General features: G+C 40.0%; 1 protein-coding gene across 1 annotated transcript; it reads right to left on the bottom strand.

Annotated features, from left to right (window-relative positions):
- Nucleotides 1-2,860: 2,860 nt before the first annotated feature.
- On the bottom strand, nt 2,861-23,375 carry LOC108938665 (signal peptide peptidase-like 3). The gene is made up of 11 exons (XM_018759483.2): nt 22,863-23,375; nt 10,417-10,494; nt 8,250-8,341; nt 7,903-8,022; nt 7,403-7,481; nt 7,168-7,280; nt 6,970-7,076; nt 6,232-6,395; nt 5,654-5,844; nt 5,263-5,372; nt 2,861-3,557 (listed from the first exon to the last, which is right to left on the bottom strand). The coding sequence occupies exons 1-11, from the start codon at nt 22,883-22,885 to the stop codon at nt 3,486-3,488; spliced, it is 1,149 nt and encodes a 382-aa protein (XP_018614999.1). The 5' UTR covers nt 22,886-23,375; the 3' UTR covers nt 2,861-3,485.
- Nucleotides 23,376-23,409: the final 34 nt, after the last annotated feature.

The raw sequence follows: 23,409 nt of genomic DNA, 5'->3' as shown, positions 1-23,409 counted from the left end.
GATATTTACGTCACGTCGTATTTTTTTCAAGGGAAGGGCATGTTTCTCGGCTTTGTTGCATTAAACAGTGTCACTTATTTCAAGCTTAACATTTCATCGCATTACGACAACTGTATAAAGATGCAGCAAGAGAACCAGGGAAGTCTTACTTTAGTTTAAACCCCACTTAAATACGTATTTCACTCACTGTTTTACTGAACTTGTTGCACCTACTTCGTTTTTTGAGCGACTTTCAAGTTAAAGATGTCAGGCTTTGTGTAAAATAAAATTGTTACCCAGTCCGGAAATTTTAAAAACTTGCACATTTGCATTTACTGCAGAACTTTGATTACATGATTAGAACTTAATTACGTTTTAATTATACAATTTTCAAAGTTGAAAGTTGGCAGTCGTCGCATTATATAGTAGTTCCACTGGTTTGGTTAATTATTATTGTCTGTCACGGTTTTTTAGTGTTGTATTCCAGGAAAGCTGGTATAGTCCTGAGAGGTACCTCTGTGAAAAGCGTCGGAATACTGTACACAAATTAGTGTAACTTAATTTAAGACAAAACAAAAGACAGGAAAATCGGTGAGACCAAGGATTAGTTAGAGTCATATTTATTTACAACAGAAGTCCTGACTCAAAAAGCCGGTTAAAGGAGATGACAATAGATCACTTCATCAGGATTCATTCTTCCACATTATTCCCGCTGGTTTTTGCACAGAATCCATTCATCATGTATTCATTTATTGGAATAGAACTACCGCCTTCTAGTGGAAGGCATAACGGGGAAAAGGGGAAGACAAATGAAAAACCAATCTACAGCACAAAAAAGAAACACTATACAAATATGGGAATAAAAACAAATCACTTCATAAAAAAGAAATACTTTAAATGACCAACATCATCAATATAATTGCTCTTAGCAGTGTTATGTCCAGAATGATGTTGAGATAGGTACAGATGTTTTCGCTGCATAATAGTCTCTGTGGGTCATCCAAGAGTGTAAGTAGTCATTTATTTTGTCCTGCATGGCCAATATTCGGGAAAGTCGATGTCTGACTCTTGAGAGATGTCCAAGTTGCTGCTCTCTTCCTTTTTTTTTTTTTGTTTTTTTTTTTTTTTTTTTGTTTAAATGTCCTGCATGCCACAGCATGGCTAGTTTAGCTGCAGCTAGGCCACAGGCACAGTCCAAGGAACGGGGGAAAGAAAAAACTGTACATTTGGCATGCAGAGCCAAAGAGTTTTACATATATATATATACATATATATATATACACACATATATATGTATATATAAATACACACACACACAAAATGTATGTATGTATGTATGAATGACAAACGCACACAGAGGCCACTCAATGTCTCAACTAACACCAAGCTTTGGAGTTCAAACATTTGCACATGGGTGCAGATACACTACTAGCTGGTCCAGTTCTCTTTGCAGCTAAATAAAAAAAAAAATGAGCTGTTGAAAATGAGAGGAATGAAATTTCAACATACAAGGCAAAAAAGTTCTGCCAACCTTCAGGGATCAATCATTTAATCACAGTTCTTAAGGTCCACAATTTGGGTCCAATAAGCCAGTTACAGTTCAGAGTTCTTCCCTCGAGTCCAGAGACTTCATAAAGGTAAAGCAATACATTCACAAACATATTCAAAGATGTATCCAAACAAACGCACAGCCCAACACACCAAAAAGAGTCATTAGTGTTCCTTTGCCCTGTGCCTCCAAGCTATTCCCTTGCAATGTCAGTGGGGGGGAACATCCATATACAGACAGACACATCCAGGAGCTCCAACACTTTGCCCTTAGGGGCAGAACAGTGGGTAACCCCATGGAGATCAACATAAGCCTGCTGGTCCTTTTGCAACGGGTAAAGCAATATTTATCTGGGGATAATCCTATGCAGGTTACATTGCAAAAAATATGCAGCAGACTACAGAAAATGTATAGCCTCTTGTGAACAAATGTCCAACAGTACTTGACACAAGCTCACCAATTACCAGCGAAGACGAGTATTGGACAAGCCACCTTTGTCCTAATCTGTACTGCACCCTAAAAGGTGGAGTGAGTCTAGCTCACTGTATATCAGTAACTTTTGTAGGATCAGTTCATACCTGCACTGATCTGAAAAAACAGGGGAAATCTTTGCATAATCAGTAACTAAACAGTAGCACCATACATAACATTGAACATCTTTGCCTTTTAATAATTAAAAACATGTCTGGAGCCTATTTTGTTGACATTGCTATTTTTCCTTGAGACTAAGGTGGACAGTGCCTTTTTCTTAAACTGAGGGAGAATAAAGTTAATATACATAATCACTAATTGCTACTGCCTATCCATAAAATTTGGCACACTTTTGAAATCTACCTTTCAACAAACTACATTTCTGATAACCAGTTTCCTGTTTTAGTAAACATTAGCACACAACCAATATAACACAGGGTCAGAACAAATTCCTTTCCATCTAAAAGATCCCCAATCCAATGCTTTTCTGATTCTGATTCTATTTCATGTATTATCCAAGTGAGGATAATAGATTTTAATACCACACTAAGAAGTACCCTCTGGTTTACAAATCAGTACCAAGTCTGCTGTATTCATTGCAATACGACAAGTGTATTCCAATATCCACCTCTGAACTTTATCTTTGTCTTACATATCAACTTTTGAGTTAAGATCAGAGTAATGTTATTTAATGCTTACACACACGCGCACACACAATCTCAAACCAACAGCAAACTTATGTGCATGTTTCCACATATTTGTACTGCCACACCAGGCTCCACACATGCAGATGTTCTCTCTCACACACAATAACAAACATATACATACATAAATATACACTTGATCATATTCTGTAAAAAAAAAAAAAACTTCTGCATAAGCTGTTAGTGAAAAGGGTTACATCCAGACAAGGAGAGCAAAAACAAGAATGAAAGTGAAACTGGAAAGAGGAAAGAACTGTGGAGAGAAGGGGATGGAGGGAGAGACGGATAGACTGGAAGGTGGCTGTCCAATGCTAACTGTATGGTGGCTTGATTTTTGTGAAAACTGCCCGCTGGCCCCAGTTACTGTTGTGCTACGGTTTGTCAAGGCTGCTGGAGGTCCACTCCATGTTATTTCTCCGCAATGCTCCTTTTCCATGTCCATGATAAAATTTATTTAAAAAACAGCAGACAGATGAATTCCAGAAGCCACTGCCATGCCCCCACAAGCATCCACAGGGTAAGTGAGAATGGTGGGAAATAGGAGAGATGTTGAAATAATGGGTCTGACATGACTGTGGAGGGAGAGAATCTGAAGTGAGGGGGGCACAAAAGCACACTCTCTCTGTAGGTGCGCTCTGTGTTTTGGATCTGTCTGCAGCTGAAACCACACAGTGGATGGGTGGGTTGCACCAGAAACCCCCCCATGAAATCTCTCTTGCTCTCTCAGCAGTCTAGGGGGGTTGGGCCCTCCCCTAGGGTGCCCATCTGCTGTCAGGAATCCATCATACTTCCAGGAAGCGTGAGCTACTGGCCTTGGCATGAAAGGGCTCTGACCACATGCGTCGTAGATCTCCCTGCAGAGAAAGGTGGGAGGCGAGACAGACAGGCTTGAGTTGGCAGGTAGGTAGACACCCGCATGACAGACAAATTATGCAAGATGCAGTCATAAGCATGAATTACAAAAAAGATAAGGGAACTGAAAAAAATCTGACAAGCAATAATCTGACAAAACACCATTTCTCACAAAAGTACACTGTAATGGTACAAAATGTTGATGGAAAAGCAACTGTTCACAAAACTTCACTACTGTCTAAGCATCTTAATACATTACTCACTGATCTTTAAACCGTATCTCACTGTGCTTTCAACCTTAGTTTATCTTTGTAATAGCTGGACTTTTACAAATAATTTCGCAGTTCTTGCCTAAGCAATAGTTTGGTTTTGTTTAATCCTGATAGCTATCTCTAGCCTGGGTAGAACTTGTGTAACTTGTAGCACAATATTCATCCGATAAACTTGTAAGCACTTTTGTAGTGTACAAACCCAACACTAAATAACTTGGAAAAATGCTTTGGCTAAACAAAGAACACTCTCGCCTAGACCTCTGTTCAAAATTCAACATAATTTGTCAAAACATTGCTATGGATTTAAAAAAAATTTGAATACCATGGTCAAGTCAGCAGCAATATCATCCTGAAGATAAATCTGCAGGGCATTTTCAACTTGTATGAAATGAACACACAGTCTCAGCCATTGTGCTGCATCTTCTTCAAAGGGCAGCTTCAAGCTTGCCGTTTGATGTACTTCCTCAAATCCCAAGGCAAGCCTTAAGCTTTAAGCTGATTATTTCTTTTCTGGAAAGCTCTGGTAGTTCTAACTGCAACTCATCCATTTGATTCAGCATCACAGTACAAGTTCATGTTACAAGGTACTACTCTGTATAACAAAGTTTTAATGAGATTGCAGTGAAATGCCACTAGAGGGCAAAACAACATGTATTGATTTAAAACACTATCAGAGGGGGGAAACTTCTGCAATCACCCTTGTGTGCCTTAGAGAAGGCGGCATGTTTTAACGCAGTCAGCCTCCTGCTGTGCACGATCCACATTTAAATACATGCTGTTATTGGCAGTCACTTGTTACAAAAAAGTACTGCTAGTAACTTATCAAATCCAACACAAAATACCATATTCACAAACTGACAATATGACACTTGTCTCAAAAGTGATCAATGAAGCAACTTAATGATTTACCCATTTAACAGCTAGGTGATTTTTACTGGAACAATTTAGGGTAAGTGTCTTGCTCAAGGATACTACAGAATAAGTTTAAATTCGAATCGGAACCCATTAACTAGTAAGTGGGCGTACAATAGTAGCTGTCATACAAATACAGTTTAATGAAAATTACAGTAAGTCCTTGACTAATTTTTCAATTTCAGGCAATTTACAACTAGTGAATCCTCATTAATTACAAGTCCAATACACACAAACACCAGAAAGTACATGGGATGACAGGTAGTGTTGGAGCTGTTGAGTCAAATTCGAGTCATGGTACGGTATTCATGGTGAGGAAGACTACAGGTGGTTTACTTTATTTACCTTCTTCCATACACATCTCCAGAAACAACAACTACATATTCCGTTTATTAATGGAATATCATGCATACTGCTCCATCTATTTGACAAATAATCAGATTTAGAATAAAATAATGCAATAATTAAATCAATATTGCCAAACTACTGCTGATGTGTTAAGTGTTTGACTGGGAACACTAACCTTCAGATAAGCCATGGTGAGCAACGGCAGAAGGGTGAAGGGGACAAGGTACAGCAATGCAGGCTGCGCAGCACGGTGAATCCTAGAGGCCACCGTTGCAGTCAGCAGGCCTGGTCAGAGATAAATACATTATAATCTAAAAACACTGCTGTTCTTTTTTCCACTGCATTTTGGAATTCAGAATATATAGGGGTTAAAATGGTAATGTAACAGACAATCTTCACTTTATGTATGCTTTATTCTGAATTTAGACCTCTTCTTTAAGTCTTCCCCTAAGCTACAGTATATTGCACCTTGTGACTCTGCCTCTCAGTTCTTCACCAAAATAATGTGAAACTTCTTGGGGAAGTCCTCCCACTCTCCCCAGTTAACCCCCTTCATCTCCTCTTACCAACAAAGTATCCAATGAGGGTGCAGTGGAAGTAAGAGACCCGCTGCATGCGGCCGGACATGTTCCCTGGGCCAACTGCCTCACCAGTGGCCTGCTTCTTGTAGTTGTCATAGCGCAGTACGAAGCACAGGAGCAGCCCTGGCATCACTATGTCCCCGATACCCAACATGGAAAAGTGGCTGCCTGTGGAACTGTGACCCCGAGACAAACGGGAGGGAGACAAAATTGATAAGAGTGTGAGGAGTCAAAGGGGTAGAGAGGAAACTGTAACCCACCCAAAACAACTTTAATATCACTTATGACGATAGTGAATATCACTAATGTTTGCTGCTAACAGGCATTGCATTATATCAGTTAGAAAATTAAGCACTAGCTGTGTAACGTACTATGGCACCTATCCACACTGTACTGGTTCTCTATTTGGTTCAGAAAATTCAGGACATGTTCGTATTTTAATTAAATCACAATGAAACATTGTACTCATCTTCTAAAATACAACTGAATAACCATGTTCTCTGTGCCTTTACCATTTATCAGTAACGTGGAAGCTAAGGAAGCTTGGAGTTCAGCCTGCCTACCTAGGGAAGACCAGCTTGCCAGGCAAGGAGAGGCGGGGAACATCTCGACCCATGCTGGGACCTAAGTGTAGCTTGCGTGACAGCACATCCAGGGGGTTGTCTGCTGGCTGTGTAGCAACCTTAACCATCACATTGCTGTTGAAGATGTAGGCTGAGAAAAAAACCTGGTGGAGGGTAAGAGTTAGTCTGAGAGGTGAAGTGTGCAGTTCAGCATCTGCCTGATCATCTACACAAACTCAACTAATGTAACCACTCTATGCATTATCTGTAGAAAGGCTAAACTATCCAAAAACTAATCCACTAATACCATCAAGGATGTGGCAATGTATAGGGCCAGAAGTAGAAGTATTAGTATAAGGCCACAGATATTGGTTCACATACTGCAACTGTGGGACCCCGGAAGAAGGTACTCACCCATCGTTACCCCGGTAAGAACGCCATACTATACAAATGAGTGAATAACTGCAAATTGCTTATTGTAAAAAGCAAACATTGAGATCTGCCTTGTACAAAGAAGTCAGCTAACCCATTTCAACTAGACTTGCCAATGATTTACATAAAATAATCTGGCTTTTCATGAGTTATCACGCTGTTTGTATCATGTAAAGTATTTGAATACTGTCTCATGTTAATAAATATCACAGTACTACAGTAATTTAAATACTAGACTACATGCTGTTGGAGACTTGACAAAATCCTAACTGGTCAGAATCCTATACGAAACAAGTGAGGGCTTACCCAGAAGACATCGTAGATAAGCAGACCAGAGAGCAGCAGGCAGGAAACCTTGAGGCTGGGCAATCGCACAAAGGCAATCATGGCCACACAGAGCCCCATGGCCAGAGCTACAGGACAAAGATAATGCCATAGGGTGACTTACTGAGCAAAGGAAGAAAAAACTGATTGTATCAAGGGTGAAATGCACTTCAGACCTACCATCCATAAGCAGCCAGTGACCTGTTAGAACCCAGATCAGCACCAACATGACCGAGAGGGAGAAGGACAGCAACTCAGCTAGGGTGAAGCGGCCACAACACCCAAAGGAGATCCTGTAGGAAGGCAGGAACATGAGTTGATTGGGGTCTCTGCTTGTTTGTGTTATCCAAGCTCCTTCAACTCAGTGATTGCCATGGGTGCATTCACAGCACATGATCACAGGCAAACGGCTTACTTGTTCTGTGGAGAGCACGGCCTGGTCAGATACTGGCACATGGGCAATAACAGGAAGGCAAATGCTATAGTGGCAAGAACTGCAGAGGTGACAAAACAGAGACAGTTGAGCATAAGTGCCTTAACTATGGAAAGAAAGGAAGTCATCATATGGCAAATGTTCACAAACCAATTCAAAAAACGTGAATATCGAAAACACCAATAGCACTAAACACCACCCAAAAAAAATTAGGCAAGTTAGCACTGTCAGCTAGGACGCAGCTGTAGAGTTTCAACAGCAAACTGTTTACATGAGAACAAAGGGTTAAGATGAGTCACATTATGTACTGAACAAATATGTTCAAGGCAGATTTTAGTCTTCTCAGTATTCCAGAAGTTAATCAACTCCCTCTCCCACTGATGGGCTACTGCATTCAAACATGTTTGTCAGATTTTGGTGCATGCTTGCAGTAGAGGGAGGCAGAGGTAAGCTGTCTCATGGTGGGTGTACCACTGTGTTACCTGCTGTACATATTGTGAACACCACTTGGACCGAGTCAAAGAAGAAGAACATTACAAGGAGGGATACAGAGGCCCCAATGGGCAGGAACAGAGCTTGCGTGGAGTCGATGGTCTGAATACCTGAGGAGACAAACAGTGGTCAGATAGGCATACAGGAAAGATGCAGTTTTCCAAAGCTATACATTTCTGACTTTTTGGGACTGTATGCACGGTACCTCCCCTTTATCACAAACATATTCCAGCAGTACAATCTATCTGAACATCATTTAAATAAAAAAAGAGGCAATGCTTAATAAAAACAATCATGTGTGGAATGGCAATAGCACACAAGTCAATTAAAAACTTACTGTTGTTGGGGTTGTTGTTGTTGAAGGTGCTGGATGTTGAAGAATTTCCATCTTTGTCTTTTTCCTGATTCTCAAAGTCCATGTTCAGTGACCTGCATGAGGAAAAGGAAATGACCCAGTGAATAAGTGGCAGTCAATAGCACAGTGTTCAAAGACACGGCCTTCCAATAGAAAGCGCTAGGTTTAAAAGCCCTCTCGCACTTTGGTACTCTAAAAATTGCTCCAATAAAAATGAACCAGCTACACTGTTAAAGAATAGAATTGCTGGCTTTGGACAAAGACATCAGCTTCAACAGTAATAATAATAATAATAATAATAATAAACCCTCATCATGGCAGACAGGGGCCCTGAACAGGGAAAGGAAAAATGTAGGCAACCTGTAAAACAGAATGCAAACTTAACAACAGAGGAATGCAGCAAGAGACTAGGACTAACTTCACACAAGGATAACAAGTGTGCAACTGATCCAAAAACCTTTACACACACGTTGCATCGGGAAGGCTAACTATTATTCTTCCATCAGGAAGACATCAGAGCAAAGTGCTAGCATGTAGCTGTGGATCCAAAGGGAATGGACAACTGCTGTAGATGAGCAGCACTGTGGCACAGTGAGTAGCGCTGCTGTCTTGCAGCGCCTGGGTGGTGTGAAAGGACATGGGTTCAATCCCCTCTAAGTCTGTGTGGAGTTTGCATATTCTCCCTGTGTCTGCATGGGTTTCCTCTGGATGCTCCTGTTTCCTCCCACAGTTCAAAGACATGTGGTTCAGGTTTCCCCATTGTGTGTGAGTGACAGAGTTTCACTGATGTATGGATGAGTGACCCATTGTAAGTAGTCTATCTAGCAGTGTAAGTCACCTTGGTGAATAAGGTGTGTGGGCTCATAACACCACATAGTATCCATTGGAAGTCGCTTTAGAGAAAAGCATCTGCTAAATAAATATGTAAATATAGCACTGTCATGACAAACTTCTACCACTAATATTAATACTGTGTTTAAACAAGAGTGATCAGTTCTGGCAATTCTTTGATTCACATAACAAATGTCTCCTTAATTTCTCTCAGAATTCTTTCAGTTCTCTAGCACTGTCCCTGTACAGTTTGAACAAGTGTCTCTTTATTCTCAGAGATTGCCCTCATCTTCTTTTCTGTCAAAGTTAAAAAAGGTTCAAAGCAATGCTGCTAACACCCTGGAACACAAACTCCCCATACACGTTGCAAAGCTTCCCGTGAACTGAAAATCTGAAATCGGCAATTGCTTACATTGGTAAACAAAGGAGACTGCACAAAGATAATAGTCCGAATGAAGGACTCGCAACCTGGATAATCACAAAATCTGCGAAGTGCAGGTAGTAGACCCTATGGTGGTTGATTTAAACCTTACTGTCCTTGAGTGCCAGTCACAATAAATACCTCATTCTCACCTGATAAACCATCTGAGGTGACAAACCATCTAAATATTTCAGCACAAACAAAGTGCTGACACTGAGCAATGGAGCTGCACGCCTCTGGTCTGCAACTTGGTCCCTACAGGTCGATGTAAAGTCTCACATTCCCTTAACTGTTTTATACCAGGCTGAAGGTATCCTTTACCTACTCTTATTTCTAACTGCCAAGTTCCAGTGGTCCATGACCCACAAGCTGTCCCACAGTGAGAGTTTCAGACCTGCAGTGCAAATGATGCATGTTTTGCAGTGCTGCTGAACCCCACCCCCTTTCCCCTTTATAACTACTAGAATACAAAACCCTGGGTTTCCTGCATGTAAATTTATAAATTAAGTTTCACTGATGTGTAGAATGGTATTGCAACATCTACACAGGTTGCCACACAGACCCAGCCCTTTTCACGACCACATACACCTCCTTTTGAGGACTACACCCTAGGTTTTTAGAAATCCACAAAACGATACTCATTTTTCAATTGTTAAATTCATTACAGAAATCCTAAATTATTTAGAAGCATTATGAAGTGCAAACTTTATCAATATTCTATCAATACTTTTTCAAAACCATGTAAACACCCTGACTATCCATCTGTAAAGCAAACAATGAAAAATAATTTATACATTGTATAAAACTAGGATGGGTCTTTTCTGTTTTCTTCAGTTTTCCTGTTTTATAGATGACACTTCTTTAACGCGTGATCATTTTCAACAAGGGGGAACCAACCTGAAGCTGCCATAGACAATGAGGAGGATGGAAATGAGGAAGGTGGACACCTGGCTCGAGTCCACAAGGGAGTACGCCCTGTAGAAAGGGAGACAGATGGGTTGTTTTAATTTCAAACAAAGCATTTTTGATTGCGAGAATTCCAAAGTTTACGGTGCACACATTTTCCAAAAAGATGGGAGTTCATGGTCTTTCCACTCTTTACAATAATCTACATTTAATGCTTAAACCAAACCTTTGTGTGCTGAAGTACTGAGTAGAAATTCAAATGTCAGAATAATCAAATGCTACCACTGAGACCAATCTCAAAGCAAATGTAGCAGCATTAAGCGCACAGAGCTACAGATTGACGCCAAACACTGCATTCAAAGTGAGCAACATGCCGAGAAGTCTGAATGGCAGGGACAAACTTACAGCTGTAAAACGTAACCCCTTGTGTTTACAATAAAAATGATATTACATTGACAGGTACTGACATGCTTTCATGGAACTAAAAGAATTAGCATAAAATTGTAGCTATTGTACCAAAATTATTTTATATAGAAGCACTAATGGTTCTTCTTTAAAGGTTTTCTTTTCTCTAAATGTTTTAAACAGTAAATTATGTACACAGTCTTTGTATTCAGACCATTCCTACCTGACCTCTAACATTCATTCAGACATTAAACATTTTCTGTGCCTTTACGACAGTGGTTACATTTTACTATTTTTAAAATGAGATACTTTGGCAGTGTTCCGATTTTGTTGTCATGGCCAGGATATCAATAATCTTCCATTAACTTTCCCCATAGTAACATACATTATTTTCAAAAAATGTACTTTTATGTAATGTACCTTACAATTTCAAAGAGAGTTTTTGCAAAGGATAGAAGCATATTTAAGTTTCAATAACATCACAAGGATTTATTTGGTGAATTACAGTATCCAAAGAACAATAGCTTACCACTGAAAACCATTACATGTACTATGCATGTAACAATTTGTATTTTCCCCACACACACACATATTTATATGGCCACACAATAGAAAATTACACATTCAGGTGTTTAATATTCATACAAATGGGTATTTTCGAAAAATCTTTAGGCAGACAATATAAATGAGTGAGTGGTAGTATGTAATATATTGGGTATGATAAAATGTTTAGCGATTTTAAAACTTTCAATAACTAAAAGATAAAGTGAGATAAAGAAGCACAGGGGCGGTGGGAGGCAAGTGTCATTCTGCGGCCCCAGTTTATTCCCACACTTCAAGATGTTATGAGTGCAGCATTTCATTTCAACAAAATTACCCAAACTGCTGGCTGAATAATGGAAAAACAGTAACCTGCTTAATTTAATTTGGGGGGGGGGGGAGAAGAGGATGTGTCCACTTTGAGTAAACAGATGCATGGCATCTCTAATTCCAAAATAACTCACATCTGGAGTCAATCTGTGACTGCTTATCCAAACAATCAGTGTGTGTGTGTGTGGCGCTGTTCGTCTGCCTTTCCTTGCATTTCTTTTTTCTTTTCTTAAACCCTAGGGTAGAGCCTTGAATCTTGGGAGAAATTCTAAAACCAATAATGTTGACAAACTATCAAAATAAATTTAGACCACAGAAGAATTTATCACTGACCTAACACAGCAAACAGCTACATTTGCTCAAAAGAGATTGTCAGAATTTTGGGAATCATCATAAAAACAAAAGCATCAGGTACATTCACCTTGCTGCTGTTTCTCAGTTGATTCATTTATCCATAAATGATTCATAACTGTATAATTTTTTTTAAAATATCCATAAGTTTGCTGGAGCAATACATGTTAATATGCTGCAACGACACAACAGCAACTCAGATTACAAGTCTGTATCCTTAATCACCATGCTACACACTGCCATCCAAAACCAGAGACAAACATACACCTCATTTTGGACACTGAAGGTAACTTATGGTACGGTACAAGTGCCAGGCATGAGGCTCAAACAGCCTAAGAGAGAAGCAGGCTGACATGCAGCCTGGTGCAGCAACAGTGTAGACAGACGGCAGACTGCTGAGGTAATGGGATGAACGACACCTACTGGACACACCTGAGCTGCGGGATTCGACAGGGACACCCTGTCCTAGCTCCGTGCAACACTTCCACACTTCTAACCCTAAACAACACTGCGAGACTACACAAGCTATAAAGGAAGGAGAACAGTCAAAAATGTGCACTGAAAATGCAGCTGCCTTGTGTGAAGAAACTGAGCACACTAGGGCACAGCCCAGATGACAGACAATGTTACTGTTTTGGGAAAGTAATTCAAGATGTATGACACACTTGCCAGGAGAAGTACAATGGAAGTGGCAGAGCCTGGCGGTGGGACTCACACTGCTGTCTGCCCTACTAACAGACTCCCACGGAAACCCAACCCGTGGAGATGGGAAGAGACTGCTACACCCTCGATGCCATTATGACCTGAAAGTCATTACACACAAGAGGGCAGAGGTGTGATGATCTATACGCCACACAGAGGTTCCTATTACGGCCTAGGAGGTCTCTGGGATTGACATATATTTTTTTCTCCCATGACTTTGGAACGCTGGAAAAATAATGAATTACTGTATACATGTATAAGTCATTCATTTACCATAGCATTTAGGTATTTAATTATGCAGAAGTAGCATAAAATAGACACATAACAGACAGCATTTGGTTCAATCGGATGACTATATTTATAAAATACCACTAAATGGGACCGTAACATTTTAATTTACAAATGTGTCACAGTGGAATTTCTCTGTACAATGTCAACATAAAAAGTGCAGCAAGTGAACAGGTAGCATAATGGTTAAAGCCTTGCCGTTAGTCCCACCTCTGAAGTGGTACCCTTAAGCAAGTTACTTAGTCTGAATTTGCTCCAGTAAAAACTACCCAATGTAAAAATGAGTAAACAACTGTGATTTTGTTGAAATCCCACAATGTACACTACTTAGCAGAAAACTGTTAGCCAGACAATATTAAATTGTTGCAACTAATCACATTTAACTTCATGAACAATTATTATGAGACCAAGCTGGTGAAGACCAACAGGAAAAGCAACACTTCATAAACAATATGCTATTAAAAGTGTTTAACATGTTAGAAAGGAAAAAAATTAGTCAATATGAACAGAACCAAAAGATTTATGATATTGCTTTGTTAGAGTGCTCAAACGGAATTGTTCTACTAGAGCTGTTGAATGGGGTTGATAGTTTGTTAATCTATAGCTTTTCATTTGTAAATTTGTGCATTTCCATAGAAAAGCACCAAATACCAAACACCACCAAAATTTGCATTACAAAGAGTAAGAGGAAGGGGTATGCCAATAAGAGAATTAAATATTTCAACTGACTGCTTTTCCCGTTTGAAGAATCAATTACTTCACAAGAACACCTCCTTCCAGAAGTAGACACCTTATAAGTGGTTGGAAAAACTCAAATATTTTGATGCCGACGCAAAAGACAGACACTACAGAATGACATTTAAAACCTTATATATTTTCTGAAGACTGCTCATAATATGTACATTTTAAATATTGCCTTTCTTTAATTTTTTAAAATGTTCTTTACAGTATCCCAATCATCGGTAACATTGCCTTTTTTAAAGTGGGGTCATTCAGTGAATTTTCTTTTGACATGAGATTTACACACACTAGCATAAACCCTCACATCATAACTTCACAATACTATTATTTCACCTCACAATGGCCTTTCTATTGTAAAATGAGTCCCACAATAAGATTTCACAAGAACAATGTGAATATGATGGTGCGCTTCCAACCCTATGGATGTCATAGCAAAAGCATGGGTGAAATGACAGCCAATCAGCGATAAGAATGTGGGTATTCTCAGCCAGTGAGCAGCTGCCTATTAGGTTGGTGTACGTACTGTATATCAGGGGATCCAATTGTAGCCTTGTGTTACATTTTTTCACACCGATACCAACCAACAGCTCTTCCAGCCTAAATATGCACTGCAATTTATTACAGAATTTAATATGTAATCAACCAGACTTTTTTTTTTTTTTTTTAATCCCCATAGGAAAATTCACTCAGGCTGCCACTGCAACACCAAAAGCATGTCTTTCGAAGTAAACCTCCCACGAACACTGGAAAATATGCAAAGTGTACACAAACTGTTTAATTTTATATTAATTATCTTTTTAGTATGTTAAAACTGAAAAATGTTTTTTTTAGTGCTTAACACTGTTTATATGCATAACTAAAAACTGAAACTGATGCACCTGGGAACAAACTGTGAGGGTTCACTGTAATCAATAAAAAAAAAAAAAAAAGTTGAATGAAACTGCTCCTACACTTAAAGCTGTGCCTGCCCTTCCTGTCATCTGCTGTCTCCCTACCCTCATAGTACACTTCTCTGTCATTTAATGACAGAAAACAAAAAATTTAAAATACAGGGAAGAAAATGCAATTAAACACTGTGATCATCTTTTCTGAAATTCATGACTGGGATATTCATTATGAGAACTGTACCCCATACAAAGGGCTTATTATTCAGTACAATCCCACAATAGGTATCTTATTCACTGACCAATACATATTTGCCTTCGAAGCATGTGGATACTTCTTACCAAACAAAACCAAGTACTGTATGTAATTCCTCCTTGTTAATTACTATCACATTAACAAACATCAATCACAATGATTATGGTTGACCTAACTAAAACAGCAGATTCAATATAAACATCTAAATAAATCAGTTTTTAAATCGTAAACATCTTTCGTAACGTTAACAGCAGTACACCATCATAAAAAAAGCATTAACATTGTGATTAAGTGACAGACAGTGATTTTACAAACATCTGAATGAAATTATAAAATGTTTCCAAGGCAGGTTAAATTAAATTTAAAAAAATATAGGGATTATAAGGGTAGTAATCATGGTGAGGAACAATTTTTTTTTGCAATTACACAATTTACAAAATAAAGTGGTGACAAAATAAAGATGTCTTGTTCTCAGCATGGGGGGCGCAGTGGGTTTGGCCTGTGTCTGCTCTCTGGTGGGTCTGAGGTTCGAGCCCTGCTTCGGGTGCCTTGTGATGGACTGGCGTCCCGCCCCCCCGGCCTTGCGCCCTGTGCTCCCGGGTTAGGCTCCGGCTTGCCGCCACCCTGCTCGGGAAAAGCAATTTCCCACAGCTTGTGTTCTCAGCATGAGAAGATAGTAACAGAAAAAAGTCAAAAAAGAAAAACAAAAATGGGGGAAAAAAATGTTAAGCAAAGCCAGCTCTGATACTGCATTCTCCCATAAGACTTCTACTTCAGAACTCCAAATTATTTCTTTAGTGGTTTACAAATCAGTCTGAAGGTGACACTGATAGCCCGAAAATTATCCACTCTCCTGATAATTCAATAATTTATTTAAAAATACAAAATATGTCGATGTAATCATTTCCATACATGCCTTTTATTTTAAACTTAATTTTTTGTCTGGGAACCTATTTTCTATAAGAAACCAGTGAAATTCAGCCAGCTAATTAATTTTCCAGAATTTAATGGGATAATTTTATAGAACAAATTAACTGATAGGTGAGGGACAGGTGTATATACAAATTGCTAAAACAACTCAGATGTCCAAAAATCCACCTAATAATCAAGGTAAACCAGCCAAAAAGCTATGTTATACAGGAGAAGAAATTCTACCCGAGGAGGTATGCTTTGAGTTTTCCTGAAGAGTGGAAACTGTTAAGACCGTTCAGAGACAAGAAATTCATACTACCTTTAAATGCTAATTGTAGATCCTTTAAGAGTCTATAGATGAATTTCGACCTAATCTTGGCTTTCCCCGGTATCCAGTAAACAGACCAGTAAGCAAGACGTAGAGGCATTACATACATACGATGCATATCTCTTTGACAAAATATGTTGAAGTCTGTTTCAGATCAACAGAAAACGGTCAACCAGTTTTCTGCAATGAATAAATGCAAAAGTGAATACACGTTGTGTTTCCAATGTTGTTAAATTGCTTACGGACTGTAGCAGCAGCGCCTAGATATAGCATTTTCCACACAAAGGACCAAGGTTCAGTAAAGCATTTACGCCGAATTCCTCCTGTAAAAAGTACCCATCTGTAAAAATGGGTAAATCATTTACATTTATTCATTTACCTGATGCTTTCCTCCAAAGCAATTTACAATGTTACGCTACCTACAATTACCCAGATCACTGTGAGCAATTTAACAGTGGTAGTTTACATTTACATTCATTCATTTAGTGGACACTTTTCTCCAACGTGACATATCTCAGAGAAAATACAATTTGTGCATTACCTTAGAAGAGACATAGCTGCAGATGTGTGACTCTTAAGTACAATTCGTTTCCTTCACCATATGCACCGACGTTCATCACACAAGTAGCTGCATAAAACTTCACCAGAATATCGCCGATTCCTAATCGCCTAGCTACTTTGAAAGAAGTGTCAGCTAAAATAAATTTAAATAAAAGCGGTTACCCACATTTTGTTCTGTGATACCAAGCCTCTTTGTAGTGTGACTCCAGAGGTTGTAAAACTGCATCAGCCCTATACTCAGGAAAGCATGCATGACAGTATCTTGTAACAAAGAAACAGATCACCTAGACTCGTTTTCTGGAAATATCTAGAACTGTCTTTTACATGCTAATCCTCACATTCAACATCACAGACAACCTGGTATTAAATTAATCTAATCGCAGCTACCTCAGAAAAAACGCGGAAAAACCTGAATCAGCTGTGACTGCTATAAAATTAATTGCTCAAAATAGTACTGAAAGACACATTCAATATGTACCTGTAGTGATTTTAGAAATATTCCATTTTAATTGGAATTGGTAAAACATTGCTTTTGAATGCAACTGCAACAAATTCCTGGAAGCACCTTGCTGTTTCAATTTCCTTAATTTCTAGGGAGCTCACATAGTGTAACAACCTACACACTCTATGGTCACGCTGGCAGATCTTTAGGGTATTGGTTCAGTCATGCATGTTTCTATAAGTCTGAATGTCGTATAGGACAGATGAATGGCACTGAAAACCTATTAGCCTCAATAGCTAAGTGTAGCTTTGAAGCTGAAATCCAAATATCCTCATTATATAACATGAAAAGAACAACTGGGAGCCAAAATTTTCCTTTACATTAAACTATCTTTCTAGAGCATGGCCATTGTGACATCCCATCTGGACTACAACAACTCTCTTCTGTCCAGCCTTCCTGCTACTGCCATCAAACCTCTACAGCTGATACAGAACACTGCTGCCTGAGTTGTGTTTGACTTTCTGAAGAGCTCCTGTGTTATCTTCCTCTACTCATTTCTCTGCATTGGCTTCCTACAGCTATCCAGATCAAATTTAAGACTCTGGTTATGGCCTACAAATGCATCAACAGAACTGCTCCCAGCTATCTACAAGACTTGATCACCTGCTACACCCCACCCAGACTGCTACACTGTTCCACATCTGCCCACCTGGTGGTCCCGCACACAAAAGGTAAAGCATGGAGGTTCTCGGTTCTGGCTCTGTTGTGGTGGAACGACCTCCCCCTCTTACTCATAACTGCTGAATCTCTGTCCAGACTTAAAAAGGGTCTTAAAACTCACCTCTTCCAGACTCACTTCACCCATGATCTCAAGTTCATGTAAGGTGTAAATGTTCATGCACTGTAACTTTTAAGATTGCCTGAAGGTTTATCCGGGCACAACTACTCCTGTAACGTGATGTAACTGTTGAAATGCATGTACCCAAAAAAAAAAAAAACTGGAAAGGAATGTATTTCAAGCAAAGAGCTATAGCTATATTTTAGATTAATTCTCATTTTTAAAAAGGGGTTCACAAAAAAGCAATAATTTTCTGTACGGGCACTTGACAAATCAATTATTCAGCATTTTCCCAGGAATCTCAATCAACCACCACCTCCCACTGGTCCCCCCATATTAGTGATATGAGTTCTTTGACTTTTACACCCTCTGGAAATTGTAAACTGCACTGTGACAATTTTTTGTAAAACTGCACTATACAAAATATATTTTATACAAATTTATATTTTATAGACAAAGTCATGTAAACCACACGTATCTCTAAAGTATTTGTTAGTCAGACAAAGATGTATATATACATACAGACAGTCGCCGGGTTACAAACACCTGATTTAAGTACATCCCATAGGTATGAACCTCTCCCTTGCTGACCGGAGGTTAATTTTTTTTGTCACCCCTAAGTAACAAACGAAAACATCATATTAAGCCTATTACATAAAAAATTTCATTTAAATACAATGATTTGTAATAACAAACGGGTGCTACTTTGCAATGAGCATCAAAACTTTGCGCTTCTATATTGGTTTGTCAGCTTGTGGGTGGGGTGAGTGATCCTGAGGTAAGACAGAAGTCCTTTTCAGTCAGACCATATTGCTAAGTGTCTCGTGTATTACTGTATTTGGCTTTAATTTTTTTTGTTTCTACCCTCCTAACCATGGCATCAAAGTGTAAATGTGATGCAAGTGATGGTGATGCATCCAAGAAAAGGAAAACTATCACGATTGAAACTGATGTGGAACTAATAAAGCGATCAGAAAAAGGCGAAATGCCAACAAACATTGGAAAAGCGAACATTAGTTTCTTTAACGTTTTGCACGCACACACTCTCTCGCTCTTTCTATTATAAACACTGTAGTTGTCACGACCACGCCTGCACCTCAACCAACGGCTTCAACTGGAGCACTTGGCTATAAAAGACACTTCAACCTCTTCCCGGTTGCGGAATCTCACTCGACGCAACGATCCCATCTGTGTTCTCAAACCTACCTCGCTCTGCTCTTCCAAGTCCTGTCCCTCATCATTCCCCAGTCCCGTTCCACATCTCTTTGATAATGTCCGCCTGCAATGTCCCCCGACCACGATTTCGAATCCTCGCCTCTGTTCAGTTCTCTGATCGACCGACCATTCGCCCGACCACAAGAACACGTCTAGTCCTGTGATTCTGAATAAACGATCCTGCTATTATTGTTATCATTACATTGTATTAATATTACTGTTGTTATATTAAAGATGTTTTAGTGTACCTGGAAGTGTTTGATTTTTTTATGCATAGAAAGGTACATGATATAAATATACTAAGACTGACAAACTGACATTACATACCCACTATACTTAACTGCTCCTACATACATCAAAATCCGTCTTGAAGCCAGATTGAGGACACAGAACTCGTTCGTAAACCAGGGATTGCCTGCAATTACAATGCATGAAGTTTAATGCACTGGTAATCTTAATGCATGTTTCTTTCCCCATGCTATTATGTCCATGAACAGCTGATTGTTGTTAGTCTGTGCAATACTTTCTCCCTATTACTTATTCCCTCCCTCATTTATTTGATCCCTCATTATTTATTCCATCCCTCGTTATTTTCTCTTATTCTCTAGCACTGTCAATATATCTTTGTACTTTTATATATGTTTGTTTATATGTATACTTTTTTCTACCCTACACTATGAGCCATTGGGACCCAAAGCCAAATTCCTTGTATGTGTGTCTATACTTAGCCAAATAAATTAGATTCTGATTAAGCACACCCAAAACTGTAAACATTTTGGACATATCACAGACATAAATTTCAAATAATATGAGGAACATTTTACATGATCACACTCCTTGCCACAACCAACATTTTATTAGTAAAAGCACAAGAAACTCTTGGTATGATAGCAACCTTATGCGAAGATGACAGTGATGTGCCATTATTTCACATATACAATTTACAACTTTTTCTCCCCTGCAGCAGGTATGTAATCTTCAGCTAAACTGGAGTATTGAAAGGACAATTTTTAAAATGAAACTGTGAAAGTCTACTCTACAAAGTAACAAAAGCATCCACAAACAAGTTCTACCAAAATATGGCAATACTGCCTTGTTAACCTAATAGGCTATAGAAGACTAAGTTGACATAATTAACTTGAATTTAGAACATGCAATTACAGGCTCCAGCTTAAGAGTCCACATTAACTTCCTATGACTACAAAAATATTACCAATATAAGCCATCTTCTCTAAAAGTGACTTTTAAATGCTCAGCAGTTTATACTGACTTTCTCAAAAATACTTCAACAGACTAGAACTGTGTGTTCTAAAAGTACTCTAAATCTTGACGATATCTCTATTATCAAAATTCCAGCAAGTGCACACTTGAGTGTTAGTAGTCATTAATATGATCCATGTGCACAGAAGACAATTTTAGTGTTCCCTTTCCTCAACTGAAGAACATTGCTTCACATGACATTAACAGCAGTGGGTACTTAGACCACCCATCTCATTCAAAAAATGCTGCAGAAAATCGTCACATCTCTGGAACTCTCCACATCAACAAACCTTTTAAGAGGCCCTTTCCTCTCTCGCACCTTTGTTATCTGCTGAAAACATGGTAGCGTATGGCTGAGCAGTCTTGTATGCTCTAATTGCAGCTGGCTGCAACATACCTTTGTCATTCCAGCTTTTGTTTTGGAAATCGAGTTAGCCAAAGTTTGCTAAGGACTGCGGGGGGTGCTCGGGCATTAAAATGGGCTTTGTCCACTCTGACTCCATTCTCCCTATACCAGGTGGCCCACGGAACCCTACTACAATTTTTGTCCTCCAAAAATCTATGTCTGCATGTATTATGAGCACACATTGTTTAAACCTTGCACATGACACTTTTCAAGAACCGCATGTGAACATACAGTTCTTGAAAATGTTGAGCCCCACCAACTTTCAAATAAATGGGGTTAGAAGAGGTGCAGATTGGAAAAAACGGACATTACTTTGCAAGAGCACAATGAATGTAAGAGAAAGTATTACAAAGCAGTTTCCCCACCTTATTAGCAAACATGTAATACAATGTGAGGAAGCAGGCAATATCTAGTGATGAGTAATACAATACTAACATTGAATGAACCCTACTTGTACCCACTTGCTGCAGTACCCTTGATCAAGGCTCTGAACTGATAATCTGTACAGGCATCTGCATTAATCCATAAGTCACTGTAACAATGACCACCAATTAATGCGTGCTATGTGACTGTAGGCTTCACATCTTTGCTGTATTAATATATAGACATGTGTCAGTAGCTCTAGTCTATCTACCAATGTAAGAAATTTGACAAGGGTGTGAGCTAACCAGACCAACTATCCATCCATCTTCCTCCGCTTATCCGGGGCCGGTTCGCAGATCAAGCGGACCAGACCAACTAAACTTTCTCCAATCCGACCAACGGCAAGACTGTAACATAACGGTACAAAACGGTAACCCTTAATCCCACTAGGCAATGTTTACTAGAGCAATTTTAGGCCAAGTACTGTGCCTAAGGGTACTACAGAAGGCATGGGATTCAAACCTGGGTTTTCTGAGTACAAAGGGTGGCTGTAACCAACTGCTAGCTGCTTCACCCAGGTTGCTGATGATGACAATAACAAGTAACTACTTGAGCTTCCCTAACAAAATGCATGATTAACAGGAAAACACTTCACTTTAAGGACAGACTAGTCCTGGTTACTTCTTTATTTGGGGGACAACAGGAGGATTGGGGATCGAACCCAGGACCCCCTTTTTTTTTTTTTTTTTTAATATTCCTACTGTCTCTAGACAAAACTCAGTGTAAAACATCCACCCAGCACCTTGGTCATTTAAAAAGACGAAAGCCTCATTTCTGCTCCACACGACGAAAGGGCTACACTCCAAATTCAATCTGGCCGGAAAAAAAAAAAAAAAACCATCATCATCGATTCCGCCACCAAGTTCCACGCACAGCCTGCGCCACGAACTCGCCGCTGTTCGGGGGGGGGGGAAGCGAAGCGCGTTAGTCGGAAACAGCGGTGTTCGCGTCTCGTTTGTTCTTCCACACACACACACGACCCGCGACAAGCTTTTTACACAAAAAGATAATTCACAAGCTCTGATTTAAAACTACATCCACGTATTACTGCCTGCCTGGGCTCGTCGAGCGAGGGCTGTGATTGAAATTCGTGCTACTCGAGTCGAGTCGTGTATCACACCACCATCAGCAGCTAGGCCCAGCTGCTCTCGTATACATACATATCCTAATCGATCCAAACACAGGGTGACAGCTGCAAAATGGGTGTTTTTATTTCACCCTCACTCACTCGACGGTATCAGCCTGATCAGAGTAAACCGGTTATTACAACACCAGGACTTGACTTGAGAGACGGGCCGAGGCCAAGGGGAAGTCAGTGGGCTGTGTGTTTGTTTACGGACAGCGCCGTAGTGTCAGTGTGTGTCCACACACAGGCACAGCGGCTCTCCCGTCCTTAGCAGCTGTCGTTTAAATGGCCCGTGCCTGGAGCTGTGTAGTTTTACCCGTCAAGGCTTCACTCAAGGATCTTCGTGTCGTGTGTGCGTGGAAACGGATTCATACGTTTAGCCATAGTATCTATCTACTAGCTTCCTCCTCGCTAGCTAGCGACACTCACCAGGAGTAGCTCTGTTCCGCCATGTCGCCGACAGTACAGCCGAGAGTCGGGCTCCCTTTTACCTCCGAAAGGGCAGCAGCTTCCGCGTGAAATTTTTGATTTTTCGAAACCAAGTCACTCTCTGCTGGATAGAAACATCATGGCGGCGTGTCTCTCGCCCTCGGAAATAACACCAATAGAGAAGCACCCGTAGCGTAGAGGGGGAAATTATGGGTGCCCTGTCGTGCCTTCGCCCCCCACGCAGAACTCGCTCTTCTCGGCTGCTACTCTCGCCGCAAATCCATTGCCACCGCGGCTCCTGGCAGATGTCCGGCCGCTCATCAGCTCTCGTCCTCTCACAGGTAAGACGCGCTATCACAGCGGTAGCTTTTGTTCACGACACCCGAAGAGTCACAGGAGCGCGCGACGCAGCCCCCTAGCTCGCGAACGGCGTAAACGAAAAGTTCGGAGAACGCGCCCGCAGCGGCCGGAGGCGTGCACTGACGGCGACGTACTCGTTCACGTTCTCCCAGCTGGGCCGTAAAAGCAAAGAACAGGAAGTGCTCGT

This window comes from Scleropages formosus, chromosome 17 (assembly GCF_900964775.1).
Source record: "Scleropages formosus chromosome 17, fSclFor1.1, whole genome shotgun sequence".
Classification (NCBI taxonomy): Eukaryota; Metazoa; Chordata; class Actinopteri; order Osteoglossiformes; family Osteoglossidae; genus Scleropages; species Scleropages formosus.
The sequence above is the reverse complement of the archived record's forward strand: the minus strand, read 5'-3'. Positions and strand labels throughout refer to the sequence as shown.

Coding starts and splice junctions, on each gene's coding strand:
- LOC108938665 (XM_018759483.2), bottom strand. CDS start 22,885: ATGGCGGAACAGAGCTACTCCTG. Junction 7,281..7,402: donor CCGTGCTCTCCACAGAACAA/GTAAGCCGTTTG, acceptor GCCTTCCTACAG/GATCTCCTTTGGGTGTTGTG. Junction 3,558..5,262: donor TCACCATGGCTTATCTGAAG/GTTAGTGTTCCC, acceptor CTTTCTCTGCAG/GGAGATCTACGACGCATGTG.